This window comes from Chaetodon auriga, chromosome 12 (assembly GCF_051107435.1).
Source record: "Chaetodon auriga isolate fChaAug3 chromosome 12, fChaAug3.hap1, whole genome shotgun sequence".
NCBI classification, from domain to species: Eukaryota; Metazoa; Chordata; class Actinopteri; order Chaetodontiformes; family Chaetodontidae; genus Chaetodon; species Chaetodon auriga.
In genome coordinates this window covers 21387238-21405592 of record NC_135085.1, presented here as the reverse complement: position 1 = coordinate 21405592, position 18355 = coordinate 21387238, and the positions used below count along the sequence as shown (strand labels likewise).

The following is an 18355-nucleotide window of genomic DNA, read 5'->3' as shown; positions in this document are numbered from 1 at the left end:
TTGTGATTATGGGTTATGCCGTTTCAGCGAAGGCAATTAAGATGGTGTGGGAGGTTGTCACATCCGCCCATTTTAATAACACCAGCAGAGGAGCAATGAAAAACAGGTGTCCCTCTGCATCCCCTGTGTTAAATTGCCAAGCCGGAATGAGCCTCTATCGGTGATTAAAGGCAAATTAGCTTTTGAAATAACTTCTTTTTTTTCTGTTAAGTGTTTTATGTTCCCGTAATGCGTTATTGTAACCGCTAACTGCCCCGCTGTGCCGCACTGTTAGGTTTCTGCTCGATACATTTGGGCCGAGTCGTGTTGGAATAAATTGCGTGGGGCGCGGGTAAGATATCATTGAGCTGTCAAAAGATCACAGTCTTGATCCCTTTAAAAAGCAAATCTACCTGCTGCTGAAAAAGCGGAAAAAAACGGCAGCTAAAGCCTCGGCAGTCAGAAACTGTTCTGTGGTGACTTATGAGAAAAGGTCAAAAGTGGGAAAGAGAAGCCTCAGCAGGCCCGCTGTGCGACAGATCGCGATGCAGCGCAGAACAAGTGGCCTCAGCATGAAACTGAAACGGATCCAGAGTGACCAGAACCAGACCTGCTCGTGAACCCGAGGCCGTAGTTATCTGTTCCCAGAATTACACTCTGGAATCCTCTAAAGAATCAATTTAGGCATAAAAGGTCGCTGATAACAGCAGAGAATAAGACACATTTACCAGGAAATTCACTCCTGCTTCAAGCACAGTGGAAGAGTAACCTTTAAAGGCCACGCACGCCCCCACATGTGTATTAAGTTATTTTGGCTGAGGCTCAGGTTCAAGGTGGACAAACCTCTGCTGGGACAGACGAGATGTCACCAGATTATTCAAACTAATACCAAAGATAAAGGTGTCATTTGTCCCGCCCTGTCAGGCACGGCAGAGGTACCAGAAGAGTCGGGATGTCAGATGAGCACAAAGTGTGTTTGCATCCGCCCGTTTTTGTGTGCATTTTCAATTTGGTCATAAAAACTTGAAAAGTGAAAAAAGAACTTGCAAATAAGTTTTCATGCTTGGCTGAAGTGGAAAAATAGAAAAGGCAACAAAGCGAGAACATCGGATCTGTGTGGAGCGATAAGGAGACTAACTGTCCTCAAAGTCAGATTTTCATGGAGTTTTCCATTGTTTGAGGTTTGACTGGAGGTCTTTTCACTCCATCATGTAGTTTCTCTAAAAACCAGAGAATTAGCGCCAGCAGCCGTCACCTCGACGCACACGCCTCCAAATACAGAGGTTCAAATTTGTGCTACGGTACATGGATGAAACTTGACTGCAGCCTGCGTACGCCCACTCAGACTTGAAAATTCAAGGTCTGATCAGCCAAAGTGAAATCACCCATGTAGGTGGACCATAGGTGTGCAGGGCAAAGCAGGAATATCAGATAGACCACGAACCAGGACAACGTGAAACAGTGCAGGAGTCACTCTAAGGGGATGCTGGATTGCATTTTGTATATTTTGGTGGAAAAGAAAAGAAATGCGTTGGCCAGTGAACATTTTACTGACATGTTCAGTGTCAACATTTTTGACATGTGTGAAAACACTTCATAATTCGGTGAATAGAAAATGCGATCCAGCCAGCAGTACGTCTCGAGTCGCGTTTGTTGTCGCTAATTATTTGTATTTAAACATAATGTCCTGGAGACGAGGTTTTAATGTGCACGCTGAATCACTGGGACATTTGATGGAACTGAGCCATTGTTAACGAATGTGTGTCACCTTTTTTTCATTTAAATGTAACCGCAAAAAGAAAACCTATTTGGGTTTTTTTTTAATGTTTTTTAGCATCTCCAGTAGCAATTATGTGGTTATAATGAACAGGCAGTAGCCTAAAACCATGTTAAGAGGGAGGATGGATGGAAAAATATGAAATGGAAGCGAAAAGAAAGCCAAGCTGCAGCAGGGAAGAGACAGACTGTATAAGCAGGGGAAGCGGTGTAGAAAACATGCATGGAGAGGGGTTGAACACCGGAGAAAAAACAGCTTTATCTTTGCCGTTTTCACCGTGATGCGATCAAGCCGTAGATACAGACAGCCTTGGAGAGTGAAGTACCTTTTTAAATAAGTAATAGGAAACAACAAACAACATCTAATCACTGGGGTTGAAGGTGTCAGGTGCAGATCTGCCTCTCACTGCGGGAGCCTTCAGGTGATTGTAGTCTGAAAAGAAAATAAAAAAAAACTGGACCTTGATATCAAATAATGATTCTTAAAAAAAAATCTTAATATGCTTCGGCTGCACAAGAGTACGCTGAGAGAGATGTTCTGCAGGTGTTTTAGCTTTAACGAATTCCACCTAATCACACCTTCATGTGACCTCTGCCTCTCAGCAGTTGCATAACAACCATTATGATAAACTCAATGACAGGCGCTTCAGAAACCAATACGGCGCCACAACAAAAACCAGGGCAGCGCAATAATTCTCCTCCTCTAATCAGCCTCTGCTTCACACACAAAAAACAAAAAACACTCCTATTTGATGAAGTTGAATGTGTAATGCTGCTTTGGTCAAATCAAGTTGTTTTCCCGCATCAAGCGCCATTATCTTCAAACCAGTCATCTCCTTTATCAAATACGAGCGTTGTTTGAAAATAATCTCTCATTTTAATAGAAATAAGATTTTAAGACTCAAGGATCAACGCACAATTAAACTACTCATTACATGGGTACTTTCGCTAGCTTTACAACACCAAACTGTGTAAACAGGAGGAACGGCGCCGTTCTCCATCACAGGGATAAATCCGCATTCCCACTCACAGCTTGCTTCCAGTCCTTTTAAAGGCAGCCATTGACGCTAAGAGCTTGACATTTCACACCACATTATTCATCAGCATGTACATAAACAAGGAAATGAGGAAGACTTCTTAAGTGAGATTAGCTGCATGCCTCTTGAGTAAGACCTCCGCGCATCCACCACAGATTGCATGGTGACAAAATGTTGTGCTTTGAACTTTGAAAGTTTTCTCATTTGGAAAAGAGGTGTGTGTGTGTGTGTGTGTGTGTGTGTGTGTGTGTGTGTTACCAGCCTGTTGTCATAAAGCCCAGTGGCTGTGTTTGCATATCACAACAAATCAACATGTTCCAGACAACCTGGGTCCTGTCTTAATTAAATGAAAATGAGAAGTCTGTGCTTCAGCTGCGATAGCATCACTTTGGCTCGACGCTGTTGTTTGTCGCATGGACAGACTCTAATAAAGATGAAAGCCGGACAAAGGTGCTTCGTCACCGTTGATCACACCGTCGCTCGGCCAGCGCAGACACTTAAACAGCAGGAGCGGACCGTTTGTAGACAGCAAACAGGGTTGTATTAAAAGTTGGATTGGATTGAAATGATGAAGGAGGAGAGTTGTTGCTGTTGTTTGCTTGATTGTTCAACGAGAACAAAATTAAGGCTGCGTCTGAAATCACTCGTCATTTTCTACATACTACACTGTATTTTCTTTCTGCCATTTTATTTAAGTGTCTCCAAAATTCAGTGTAAATGTGTGCTCTATTTTGTCTCCTCAAAAATCCCCAAAATGGAACGGTGTCCTTGAAATGTGCACAACTTTCTGTTAACAATCCTACATATTAGCATTTTCTAGATGTGAAAATTACTACTGTGTAAGTGTAACACGTCAGCAATGATGCAAAAATGATTCAGAAGTGTCCAAAATCACAATTTACTGCTCACTGTGAATGACTGAATGAGGAAGTGATTTTGAACACAGCTTTTTCCATAGGCACACCAACAATATGTTAGCATGCTAATGTGCTACCACTGGCATGCTAGCTGACTGTAAGCAGGTGAAAATTTATTTAAAATTAAAATGTATACAAATTTATACACAGAAAAAGTGAAGCTACTAAATGTATAAAATTGAATGTATTTATTGTTTTTTTAGTCTTTTTCACTCGAATGACAAGTATGCATCGACATGTTAGCTTGATAGCATCAGCATGTCAAAGAGCACAACATTAATGTTAGCTATAACATGCTAATCCATAGAAGAACATTTATCATGCTAATGTTAGCATGTTAACCTGCAGGTGAGGTTAGATTATGCTGATTCTATGTGTGTTAGCTCGTTACATTCATAGTTTGGATGCTAACATGTAGCCGTGTTCGCACTAATCTATTAATCTTTTAGCTAAGGATGTCTACACATGGTGTTTGACTCTGGTTTTAAGTTGTTCTCAATGTACTTACAAACAGAAAAGTTTCCAGAAAGGTAGATGGACAAACAGCTAAAAACAAAGAGGTGTTTGCTGTGGATCTTTGGTCAGCATGTCCACCTTGGTGGATGGAGAAAATGGGTTTTCTTTTATGACCATGGCTGCTTGTTAACCAATGGTGCTTCATGCAAGACGACTTCCAGTGCTGGTTTTCGGTCTGTTTGATAAAGAGTTTGGATTGGTTCCAACTACCTTCACATATAGTTTGCATTGGGTCAGTTAATATATGCATGTCTTATTTGGGTAGACATTTCACTGTTCTAAAAAATTAAACCTGTATAGACCTCTAAACCGGAGTTATAGCAAATGTTGCACTAAGTTTCATGGCAATTGTTTTTCAAAATATTTTCACCGAATTTTTCCAACCAAAGACAGTAGAGATTATCTTCATACTTAGACTCTGGGGTCCTGTCTATAACCCAACTCCTTTCAACACAATGGGAACATTTCCACTTCCCAGGAAGATGTGTGTCTATTCCACCATCCCCAAGCAGGGAAGTCTTCAAAATACAAAATGCAAAACAGGCTTTCTGCTCAAGCATTTTCACCTTACATATATCCCCCTACACTGTCCTCTCTGTGAGAAAATAAGAGAAAGAAAGTCTGAACACCTTTTTAAACAACCAGGTAAACCCTCCACTCCAAACATGTCACCTTCACCAAGTGGAGGCGAGCATGGTGTCGAGATACCTGCCTGCTTGTTCTTGTCAAGACTTTTGTTATCAGGCTGAGGCTTTGTTTCTCTCTCTCGCTGAGTTAAAACCTGAGCTGCTGTGGAGGCTAGTGTGCATGTGTGGGAACAGACAAGAACCAGCTTTCTGAAAGCAGCAGGGTGACGAGGTGGTCGAGAGATCAGCAGCTCATCCTGTCAAACCGCTCTGAAGCTATGGGTTGAACCTCTGCCTCCTCAGGTCATATTACTTTAAAATATATGATGAGTTGTCGTGGAAGAAGAGCCAAAGAAAGGTTCTGATTAATTTTGATTTAAGGCTAATTGAAAATTAAAGATTACTTTTGGATTTGCATCAAACGTTGTACATACGTTCATGGTTCCTGAGGCTGCATCCTAATGCCTTTTGCGATTCTCCTTTTCCTCTAGCACCACCACGAGGTCGACACTTGTTTTGTGGCCAAATACGTGATGGCCACATTTTCTGACAAATTCATCTGGGTTTCATGCAAACATTTTGTTTTCCTCATTCGCTGGTAATTTCATCTAATATGGTGAGCAGCTTGATGTTGGTGAACTGCAGCTTTACAGTTAAGTTTGCAGGGGTTATTCATATTCATCTTGTAACCTTACCACCATTTTTAATATTTCCAAAGGGGGCATCTTAAAATGCACCTCATCACTGATCCGTGGATGCATCCACTGGTCACCAGTCACAGTTGCAGTTGAGATGAGGTTCAGCTGTGCAGCAGGGGAGCATGACGAGATGCATCGTTCTGCCTGATTCTGCCTGAAGGATTCAAATTTATCCCAGCTGATTTTTTTACATCAGCTCATACTTGAATATTTTCACTCTGGGTGTGAGGGAACAAGAACAGTAGCGATGCATTTTTTTCTGTAATTAATTTATAAATTGGTTTGATGAATACTGATTGTTCCAAAAGTGCTTTGGACCACAGCAGGTAAACCTCCTGCATGATGATGCTTGGCAGTGATTACAGTCATGGCTGCAGGCCAACTTACAAGAGATCAACATCAGGAAGTTCTCTGTCATAACTGTGTTGTGAAAATGAGCTAGCAGCCATGCTAGCAGCTCTGTGAGGCAGAGCGGTGCTTTGGGCTAAATGCTAACATCAGCTTCATTCATAGTGACAGTTCTATCAAGCTGATGTTTAGCGAGCAATATTTACAATGCTCACCATCTTAGTTTAGCGTGTTGGCCGACTAACATTTGCACTAAAAGTACAGCCGAGGCTGATGGGACATAAGTTTTGCAGGAGTTTGGTCATAAACCGAAGCGTCGGGAAACTTTTTTTTTAATCCCTCTCAGTATACTTACACAGGAATAGATGTGACAGCTAAGAAAGAAGACAACAAAGCTGGACAAATAATGGTATGTGCATGTTAAAAATGGTGCATTGCAAACTGTAGAAATCTATAATTGAAGTTTGTGGATGTTTTGGTGTCTGAGGGTTACTGAGACTGTATGATAGATTGAACTGTTCATCACAGTGACGGCCTGTGGGAAGAAGCTGTTCTTGTGTCTGGTTGTGTTGGCATACAGAGCTCTGTAGCGCCTACCAGAGGAGAGAAGTTGAAACAGGTTTTGTCCAGGCTGTGACGGGTCCGCAGTCCTGTTCCCTGACTCTGGACATGCATAAGTCTTGAATGGAGAGCATGTTGGCACCAGTGATTTTCTCTGCAGTCCTGACTGTCCGTTGCAGTCTGTTCTTGTCTTTCGTGTTCACTGATCCAAACCAGACAGTGATGGATGTGCAGAGAGCAGAGTGGGTTATTGCAGTGTATAACTGGATCAGCGGCTCCTGAGGCAGGTTGAACTTCCTGAGCTGGCAGAGAAAGTGCATCCTGTGCTGGGACTTTTTGATGGAGAAAGTGGATCCAAGAAACATGAAGGATGATAGGGGGGCAGTGTTGGGGGGTTTCCTCCCAAGGGTTAATGCCATCTCTTCTCGTCTGTATGCAGACTCGTCATCGTCCTGCATCAGGCTGATCACAGTTGTGTCGTCTTCTTCATAAGATATTTCAAAGTCCCTGAATGTCTCTACAAAATATAATGTCAATCTGCTGGACAAGTTGTCACTTAAAATACGCCACTATTGGGCTACAACACATAAAACATTTTTTTATAATTTCATTCAGGCCATTAACATGGTTTACTGTTTGTAGTTAATTAAAGAAATCCTCCAAAGGTGACTTTGAAAGATGGACTGCATTTTAAACTGCAGCCCGAATGAAAGAAGCTTCTGATAAACATTTCAGTGTTTTTTATATTTCACAACGTTCTCTGTGCAGCACATTTCAGTGAACTTTCATAATGGCTTATTTATTGTTGTCAAAAATGCTAGAATCAGAACTTTATGATTTTTTTTTTTTTTTAATTGAAGATATTTTGACTTTAAACTAAAGGTTTTAATGGTCCTTAGGAAGTGGTGTAAGTTTTATGACTCTGGAGCCCATTAAATCAATTCACATCCAAAAAGGAATTCGTTAAAAAATGTATGTTTGTTCATCTGACAGCAGTCCTATGAGAGAGCACATGCTGATGGACATTTAGATTTAGAGAGATTTTCTAATGCAATGAAAATCAAATTCATATCTTTTTCATAGCGGCACATCTCAGAAAGCTGTGCTTAGTGCTCATTTCTTTGCAGGCACGGTGAAAAAGCTGCAGTCTGAAAGCAGCTGAAGCTTCACTCATTCCAGCTATCTGCACTAGATGCAGTCCAAGGCTACTTTCTGATTAAGGATTTGATTATTTGACAGGGTTCATTTGTATCAGTCGATATGTAGGATGGATCTGTATTTTAATGAAGCTGTGAGGGAACTTGAATGATCTTGCAGTCAGGAAAATCGACCTCTGGATTTAGATAAATCTTTATTCTGCCATAATACACAGATGTGAGATTTTCTGATTATCTTTCCCAGTTAATCACGTTCAGGAAAATCAAACACGGTGCCGTTTTCATCCTAATGGTCTCCCACGCATGAAATCCAACCAGCTGTTTTTTTTCTCCCTCCTCTCTGCAGGAGGATATCAAACTCCTGGCTGAGCACCGGCTGGTTCACTATGACCATCGCCCTGGAGCTGTGCGATAGGATCAATGTCTATGGCATGGTTGCCCCAGACTTCTGCAGGTGAGACAGTGGCGCTGAATGTAAAACATCATCATCAGCTCATCGACAAGCACCATCACCATGAGTTTTTAAAGCAGAGCTCTATATGCAGCCTTCAAGTGTATACAAATTCATAGCAGAACAGCCAGCTGATAAGAAAGATCAAAACTGCAAATATATTCAGGCAGCTGATAAATAAAATGTCAGTGTGGCGGGAGATGTTTTGGGAATGCTAAGTTGCCTGCATATAATTAAAAAATAAGTCGGTAAAGCGGCAAATATTTAAACGTCAGGTTTGTAGATTTTTGTGCATGAGCGTGAGATGTCTCACTCTGCTCCTTTTTCTGGCCACCAAAAGCATTTCACAGTGGGTCAGAGTGTGTTAACGATGCAAAAGCAGTGACATATGACACATACAGGAGGTTTTAGAAGAAACCAGCTTTGTTTAAGATCTGTATCGGCAGACACGTGCCCCCTTTTAGCCTCTTTCTTGCAGGCGCCTGGAAGATGGCGTCGGGTTATCAGGGAGATTCATCTCACCCGGTCTGAATCCCTGTTACACCACTTAAAGGTCCAGTGTGTTGGATTCTATTCGATCTATTGGCAGACATGGAAAGTAATATTCATAGTAATGTTTTCATGAGTGTAAAATCACCTAAAGCAAAAAAAAAAATCATTGTGTTTTTGTTACCTCAGAACGAGCTTTTTATATCTGCAGAGGCAGTAGGGCCTCTTTCATGTAGCCCGCCATGCTTCTACAGTAGCCCAGAACACACAGACCAAACACTGGCTTCAGAGAGTGCTTTTTGCAAGTTTTGCTGTCACCATATGTTCTCCTGAGCAGAGGGCTATCGAGGTGGTTGTGATCTGCAATCCTTCACACTGGTCCTTTAAACCAGCCGCAGTCAAACAGCCATCCCTTTGTTTCCCTGCCTTTGTCCACCTTTTTTGTTGGCCGTGTTGTTTTGTTTGTCATACTGTACAGCATCTCCACAGCCCATTTTTCACTCCATTCTCAGCAGACACCAGAAACAACATTAAAGAATTCAGTAGTTGTATTCCCCCAAATTCAGACAAAAGAAGTGAGATGAATTTGAGATAAGACGGGCTTTGTTCAGCCTCTGGATTATTCAGTATGGAAATGTAGACTTCTGAAGATCCAGCCCATGAACTGGAACGGAGCTTTTGTGAAAGAGGTGTACTTACTTGAGGGATAACTGCACATGTGTGGCACAAAGGCAGGCTGCGTTTTACTGGAGCGATGGCTCTTTCAAATTTTTATTTTATTTTCTTTCTGGTCAGGTTAACCCATCCACTCCAATGCTAATACAAACTAGATGGAGACCCCATTCTGTTTCACCTTCAACTGACTGTAATTTCTTATTTTAAGTTACTGTGTTACGGGCATATTCTACTTTAAAGGTCAACTTCAGAGCACCTAATGCACGCGCCACATAGCCACAACAGTACCGATTCAGTTCTAGTCATGGGCCTTTGTTATATGTCATACAGCCCCCTCTCTCCCCACATCTGCCTCTAACTATCAGACTGTAATGTAATATAAAATATCTAAAGACCTTGAACTCCATCACACAACATCTTACTCAGGTGAAACAGAGGCTGCACAGGTGGAGGTTTGTTTCCCCCTTTGGTGTGGTAGTTGCTAATAAACCGTAGCTAATGTTAATTAGCTAATGAACTAAAATCTCCATGTCCTGTGCAAACCATGCAACTCAAATGAAAACTTTTCATGAGCAAAGAGAAAAGAGCCTTGTTTTCAGCTTTGTGGCAGTGCATTCCAGAGTTAATACAACGTTTTTAAAGGCCGAGGAAACATTTTCTCCGTTAGCTTCTTATTTTGAGTGATGGAATCCTCCATGAATGGAACACATCCTGCCAAGGTCAGGGCAGCTTAAGTTAGTTGACTTTGATGAGTTTTCTGTGTTTTCTTTCTCTTTTTGAAATGGTGCTCAGTGAGGAGAAAGGTGATGTCACGTACCTATGCACTAATCAGGATTCATGAACATTTGAATCAGTCTGATGACAGTTGCTAAGTTGTTTGGTCTGATTTGCTGACCTCAATCCACCAAAGCCTGATGAGCCAGATTATGTTAAATCTTTAAAAATTAACCTAAAAATGTTCTTTTGATTATTATTATTAATATTGAAAAGGCTGCTTATTTAGTCACTAGTGTTTCATGTTACAGACCAAGTGTTCTGTTTCTTAGCCTAAGAGACAGATTCGTCTCAACCAATCATGGAGCTTTTTTTAGCTTATGTAACTTACTTAATGTATGTACGTAATGTCACATACAGACGCAACAATTTACGGAACTGGCACACTTGTTTTATAACCCAAATCATGATCTTTTACTTAACCTAAGCAAACTGCGAGCGTCACCTGAAATGCCTCTCAGCAAGCTTTATTTTGAAAGGGTAACCGGACGCTGCATATTTATAGCCGTTAACTTGACCGCAGAATGGGAACATTTTTGGCTGCGTTCAAGAATTATCTCCCTTTATCTTCACTTTAGGAATCCACATTTTCTAGGTTGATGGCAGTGCTGAGGTTTTTCCTCCTTTTTAATGAAAACACTCCAATAAGGCAGCGCAACACCAAAGAAATGCAAAGAACTATGGGATACGAAGCCGATTCTGACTCAATCTTGCTTCTAGCAAGCTTCTATTCCAGCCTCATTAGCAGAGTTTAATGGTTTGAATTACAGCTCACGTCTCATCCATCTCAGCCAACTCTTTAATTGGGGGATTTTATTGGACAAGGAACAAATCTTATTAGAGTTCCCAATAAAAAGAACAAACTGTAAAATGTTCAGTGTAGCTTTGTTCCTGGTTCTGATTGATTACGGAATTATTTTTTTATTTTGGCTTTGGGCTCGAATTCGGTCTTGGTGATAATGAAGAGGGAATGCTGGTTCAATTCTTTAAACAAACGGTAGGCTTAAGCTGATACTCGGCAGTCCTTTTTGTTCTAATAACAAGTGAAGTCTGTAGATTTTACTGGATGTGATCCAAGTTTCTGTAACGTCATGTCAAACATGTTTACTGGACATGAAGCGTAGACATTTCTAAAGCCAAAGCATTAATAAATAACCAGTAAATAGAAATGATGCATCAATGGTTATATTATTAGAAACATGTTTTTAATGCGTTCCTCTTTTTTCCATTTTTTAAATTCACGGCCTGAATTGTTTTCCATGTGCTTAAGCTGCTGCTTTGTAAAGTATTCTTTAAAGAATAACAAGGGTTTTGGACATGCTGGGACACAGCGGTGATATGAAACTATCCCCATCAGACTTTCATGACATCGCTTTACTTGCTATGGACTAAAGACCACTGAACGTTTTCAGTGTTACCAGAAGTTTCACCAAATCCAAGTCTGTTGAGCTTTACATTGAGCCAAAGAATCAAAGGAATATCTCGAGGCAGTCATTTCAAAAGCGGCAGAGACTCAGCGTTCCCCAAATCTTCCAGAAAATACGACTTGAAGTCTCTGCAGAATTGCATAAATTAACAGGACAAGTGTCTGTAATTGAAAGAAAACCATGCATATGAGAGAACACAGCTTGTCCTGAGTCAAAAATATCCCACTTTGCTTTGATTCACTCTCATTTATTCACTTGCGACTGAAGCTTGTTGAGAGAGGCGAACATAAATATTATTCTCTTGATAGCTGGATTAATTTGTTTTTGCGACAAGATAATGTCGAGGACTTAATGCAGCCCAAAATATATACGATCCAAGTCCTGAGGTATGTCTGTGGACTGGCCACGCGCCCAGAGCTGGCTGCAGGGTCGTACTTGGAAAGACACGTGGAAACACGCACAGATGTAGGACAATTTAAGTATATAAGTGTATGATGATTAATGCATGAAGATAAATGACTCCACGGACATCTTGACTGGGGAAGTGTTACCTATGACGGACAGATCTGGGTCTAGTGTGTGTGTGTGTGTGTGTGTGTGTGTGTGTGTGTGTGTGTGTGTGTGTGTGTGTGTGTGTGTGTGTGTGGAAGTCTGAATTGTTGAACTGATTTAACATTAACCAATTCAAGGACATAAATTGTTTAAAATACAAGTACAAGAGGTCTATTTTTATCATCACGCTCAATAATTCAAATGAAAAACCAGGAGTTCTTTATGGAAGGCAAATGAAGCTGTCAGAGTCATTAGCAGAATCAGCGGAGTCGCCTTTCCTGATCTGAGAAACGCACCATGTGGCCAAAAGTATGTGGACACATCCATGAGAAACCTACAGTGATGTTTTAGACAGGAGATGGTGTAGACAGGCGGGTCCATAAAGAAATGGTTTTCTCTGCGTGCTGTGAAGGCGAGACTGGCCTTCACAGAGCTCTAAGCTCAGCCTCATTCAACACTTTGGGGATGAACTGGAACGCTGACTGTGAGCCTCATCGCCCCAACATCAGTGCTGGACTAATGCGCTAATTGCAGGAATGCTCTTGTGGCTTAATGTGAACAAATTCCTGCAGTCAGGTTCCAAAATGTTGTGAAATGAGTGGTTTTACTTAGGAGTGCAATTCAGGTTTTCATATATTTAGCCTGGAAGGCTTCATTCTGCTTCAGTTTCAGTGTTCTACGCTCCTGTAACGATAAGATAAGCCTTTATTGATTACCAGAGGGGAAATTTAGTTGTTGCAGCAGCACAAGGACAGAAATGAATACAGATAAAAAAAAAAAAAAGTAGAAGCTAAACAATTAGAGGTAGATGCAACAAAAACAAGACTAGATGGAAAAAAAGGAAACTATACAAGAGCGAATAAAGCCTAAATCACAAGGCAAGAGTGACGATGGTGTGGTGAATAGCAGCAGAGTCAACAAGTGCAGCGTATATAAAGAGTGTGCGGCAGACTAAAACAGGACAATATGATGAAGGATTGATGCTCAGTGTTTTATCAATATAGAACGTATAATGTACTAAACATGAACACGTATTACAGGAAGGTGTTTAAACTGGGCAAATTCAGTGATTACGGCACTTTTACGGTACTGAGTGTGTGGGGGCTAAAATACGAAACAGTTGACCTCCATAAATGTAAACCTTCGTTTTTAGAAACAGGTGTAAAAACATTCTAATTAAATCAAATGGAAAGAGGAGAGACGAGTGAGCGTGCTCAGTATTTTAGCACAGTTTGTATAAAATGTAACACGGTGTCTAATTAAATCTGCATGTCAGCTTTCAGTCAGTAATGTAGCCCAACACAGTTCACGTAAGACGAAGGAGTCTGTGTTGTCCTGTCATGGAGCGGCTGTTGTTACATGATCAGAGCTTGCCTGTAACTTGTAAGTGTTCGTATCCTGCGTCATGTTTCAGTTGCACCCATAACCTTTTGTTTGTTTTATATTGAGTCGTTTTTTTGTGTTCCTGCATGTCAGTGTTTTACAAAGCATTGTGCTTTTGTTTGGGTGTTTTTTTTTTTGTTTTTTTTTTTAGTGAATAAGTGGAAAAGTAGATTATGTGTAGGTTTCAGAATAAAAGAAAACCAAATGTTAATACAGGAGGAGGCTGGGAGGTGGAGGAAGTTACATTTGTGATTCAGAGCTCAGTGTTGGTGCATGCAGACCGAATGAGGAGCAGGTGTTTTCATGGACTACCTTTACTGTGAAAGAGAGGACATACGTGATTGGAGGATGTGCTGTGTGGAACATGTGATGATAACGTGCCTTGATTCCTGCTGGAACTCCATTTTTAGAGCTTTTATTGTTCAAGCTCAAACAGAACGGAGCTTTTTGTTTCTTTATTTGGCTTTTTGTGTTGAGCTGCAGGTGGCATTTAAACATGATTAAAACCAGCTAAATTTGGCTGCGTAGGGCCTCCAAACACAGATCAAGCCCCCTCCTTCACCACGAAATGAAAAAGTCTCTGTGGTGTCACATGAAACTCAAGTGACTCATTAAAGCGTTTTCTAAATGTCAGCCGTCTCTCCTCTGTCACCACTGCAGGGAGCCTCAGCACAACTCTGTCCCCTACCACTACTACGAGCCCCGCGGTCCAGATGAGTGCGCCATGTACATTTCTCACGAGCGCGGGCGGCGGGGCAGCCACCACCGCTTCATCACGGAGAAGCGGGTCTTCGCCAACTGGGCTCGGACTTTTGACATCCACTTCTACCAGCCGGACTGGAGCCCCCCGCCGCTCCCAGCCAACCGGACGCTGGAGGGGACGGTCACGGCGACGCCCCTGTTACCCCAGAAGACGTGACGGGTGTCGGGGGTGCAGAAAATGTTTGAGATCCGCTTCAGAAGTGCGGTGGGGACTATTTGCATTGAGGGCTTTGGACCCTGAACAAAAAGGTTAAAACATGAAGTAGGAAAGAAAATAGTTACCACAGATGATCCTGTTGATCCTGCTGCTGGACATTTGTTATGAACGTCTCTCCAGCTCCACCACTGCAGCTCCAGCACTGCAGCTCCAGCAGTGGGTTTTGTTTACAGAGGTGAACCAGTTCACAGTTGTACATCTGTTTTTGAAAACCTTGTAAAATGAGAGTTATACAAGGAGGCAACATCATGACACACTCCACTCTCAATGCATGCATGCAGTCTTACTGTGGATCCTCCTCGTCTTTGTGCATACGTGTGTGTGAGAGTGTGTGTACATATGTTTACCAGAGGGATCACAGAGGATACAAACTTGAGTTCAGGCTCTTCACAAAGCCTCTGTTGGATGACGGATCCATGCAGGATTCACTGCTTACACGTCGCTGAAAGAAAAATACCATTACAATACCCGAAACCTGACAATGGACCGTGTACACTGAATACTAATGAAAAAAACCCGCTGTAGCTTGAGTTAAATATGGCCGTGTGAAAGTATGAATTATCACTGTTCAGATTTTATATTCTGCGGTTTTCAGATGTTGAGGAGGTCAAGCTGGTTGAGATTCGTTTGACCCCTGTGCCATGAAACAAACGCTTTCAGAGCAGTATTCACTTTCCTGACTTTCATTTATGCTGCCTTTCAGATGTGCGCATTGTAAACGCACTGAAGTATCACCAAGTCAAACTCGCTGGCTGAAGGACAAGTGTGTACCATTAACCTGGAGCTTTTGTCTCGTGTGTGTGCGCCTCCTCTGCCCCCTACGTATGTATCATAAGGCTTTGTTGGCTCCTGTCACTAGTTAATAGCGCGATTTATATAGCTACAAGCTGGATTTCCATGTAAATGCACAGCTGTGTCACACAAGACAAGCGGGAGATTAAGATCGAGCGCAGGGATGCAGCGGCGGCATCCGTCCTACTATATTCATCTGCTGTTGCCTCCGTGAGCCCGAATCGCCTCGCAGGAGAATTACACCGTTTTTTGTTAAACTGATGAGTATGTGATCTGTCACTCTTCTCCTCTCTCGCTCCCGATTGTGTTTTATGTGCACTCTCCTCTCGTTTGATGGACTATATTCTACTTGTAGACTCCCCCTTCCTCTTTCCGAGATCTTCTATTTTCCCCTCTTCTCTCCTCCATGAATAAGAATCAGGTCGTCAGTCTGGAGTGGTGGTGAGACGTGTGGTTATCTTAATGATACATCCTGGTGCTCAGTCCCTATTGATTTTGCCCTCATCTCTGTAATGTGAGTAATGAGAAGAGAGATGGTGTGGGTCAGATACATAGGTGCTCACAACGCCAGAATGTGTTTCACATCATGTTTCCTTGGCGGAGATGAGCCGATTCCTTTTCATGCATCACGAACGGCTGCGGGAGAGGTGCTACAGTTCTGTACGTCGCCCGGCTCGGAGTCCTGCTGCTGACTTTGACTGAAGCAAAAACCAAGATGTGGTTGTTTGTAGAGACGTTGACTCGTCTGCGACTGGCTGTGCACGGCGGTCTGTCAGAGCAAAGTGATAAGCACTCGAATATTTTAGTTTTTCGCCTAATTAACTGAATCATTGTGTGTTGTTTAGGGCTGCAACTGCCGACTGTTTTCGTTTGATGAATTGTTTGGTCTTTCAAAATGTCAGAAAATAGTGAAAAATGCCAGTCACAGCTTCCCAGCGCCCAAGGTGACATTTCCAGATTGCTTGTTTTGTAAAAACAACAGTCCAAAACCTAAAGGTATTCAATTTGCAGTGATATAAAGCGGAGGAAAGCAGCGAATCCTCACATTTGACGGGGTGAAATGTTGAAATTTGAAATGTTTTCTTCATAAATAATTAAAAGGAATAGTTTGGCATTTTTGGAAATAAGATTATTCCCTTCCTTGCAGAGAATCTGAATCAGATTTATTGCCAAGTAGTTTTTAATGTACAAGGAATTTGCTGTGCTGTTTTGGTGCTTAACAATAGACATAGTATAAAAGAATAAAAAAGCCAGTAGTGCAAATCAAGAGCATAAATGGGAAAATAGACAGAAAATGTGGAAAAAGATTATAAAAAGATTTATTATTAGATGACAGGATTTCTATGCATCTCATGTCGGCATGGTAAAAATGTAGCTGCACTTTGTTAGCATAGCTTAGCATTAAGTAAAAACCGAAACAAATCTTATGTGCTAGACTATTTCTTGATTTGAGGAAGCTCCTGATCCAGCCAAGAAATATTCCGGCACATAACCCCCCATAACATGTTTTCACATTTACTCTAGTTCTTTTACAGATAACATAAAATGCATCAAGCAGTGGTGAGCTTCAAAGGTGCAGTGTGTAAGATAAGGCCAGAATTTTAGTTTAAACAAAAAAAAAAAGAAGATGTCTGTGTATTGTGTTGCAGAGATATCCACTGGAGTTAGCATGCTAAGCAGCAAGCCTATCCTGTCTCAAAACAAAACTTTGTACCTTAAGAGGTGACAGTCCGATAGTAAAGCCCGCCATAGTTAACGTTAACATAGCTAACTAGCTAGTGACACTAATAGCTACACACTGTACCTTTAAAGATTCTGTTTCCGGCTGCCAACTCCAGCTACATGTTTACTACACAGACAGTTATCACATCTAACTCATTTCCAGAAATGGCAAACTATTCCTTTTAAATGATGAATCAGTTATCAGCTGTTGCAAATGAATTTTCTGTTGATCAGCTAATTGACTAATCATTTCAGCATTGATGTTGATGTGTTGTTCCCTCTCTTTTTGCACATAATGGAAGTGTATCATTCCACCCAATAAAATACTTTTTATCAGTAGTCCTGCATTCAGCGGTTTCTGTATGTAACGGTGACAAAATGTGAGAAATAAAATTAGCATATTATCTCTGAATTTGCGCGTAGTAGCCCCCAGAAATGCAGATGGAACATGGAGGCTTCGTGGAGGATGGGAGGCCAGTGACTCACCTTCACCCTCCGCTGACAACAGCTGCCATTTTTACCTCTCCTCTCTCTCACTGTCTGGTTGTGACATCAGGATGTGTCATTCTGAAATAATAATGAAAGACAGGCAGAGCTACAAGGCCATAACTCCCCAGAGCAACAAACACATCCTTGACCGTATTCATAACTGAGCGCTGGAACATTACTTTGTAAAATTAGTCCTGTCACATCACCTGAAGGCAAAGCACACAGATCAAGGTAACATTACTAGAGATGATGAAGAGACAGTATTCAGCTGTGTGTCGTGAACGTTTCAATTATTAGACAGTGGAGTTCAATAAAAATGTATTTAAAATGCATTTATGATGATTGATGGCTCATTAGAAAGTAAACTAAAAACCATGAATATGGCTGAAAAACAACAATGCTTTTCTCTTTGTCCACGTCTAACATACAGAACAGTTATCACAATACCAGGGTTGAAATGAACAATTATTTTCATCATACATTGTCAGTTTTTTGGGGTTTTTTTTAAATTAATCTGTAAATTGTTTGGTCTGTAAACAGGGTTTCTGCACCAAGTTTAATTTCAGACTTTTTAATATCACATACAATGAGCGGTATTAAATGGAGTATGAATGTATGATGGAAATGGTTCAGAATTACTTCCATCACATTTTTTCAGTACTTCCCAGCAGTCTATGACTATAATTGCTGATGATGTAATTAATTAAATCCAGACGACCTGGGCCCAGATGAGCAGCAACAAATGGACTGATGGATTAACCAATTAAAAGTGATTAGTTAAGTTCATTGGAGTCTATGCTAAAATTGAAACTTGCCCATTATGATGAGATGAATTTCCTCCCTGCAGAAGTGAAAGTGTTTGCTCCAGGTCTGATGGCTCTGACTAAACTCCCCCAAAAAGGACTGAACAGCCTCCTGCAGTCACAACAACCCCACTGAGTTTACTGGTGTAAACATCTCTTAATACAAAAACATTTTAGAAATAAAGCTGCTGCCTGCGGGTCAAG

General features: G+C 41.3%; 1 protein-coding gene across 1 annotated transcript in view; it reads left to right on the top strand.

The window, feature by feature from the left end:
- The window catches only part of st6galnac5a (ST6 (alpha-N-acetyl-neuraminyl-2,3-beta-galactosyl-1,3)-N-acetylgalactosaminide alpha-2,6-sialyltransferase 5a), a 46722-nt gene extending 29525 nt beyond the window's left edge, over positions 1-17197 (top strand). The window contains exons 4-5 of the mRNA XM_076745688.1: positions 7962-8069; positions 14027-17197. Coding sequence (XP_076601803.1) covers positions 7962-8069; positions 14027-14285 — 367 coding nt within the window. The 3' untranslated portion in view covers positions 14286-17197. The remainder of the gene's footprint in view (positions 1-7961; positions 8070-14026) is intronic.
- Positions 17198-18355: the final 1158 nt, after the last annotated feature.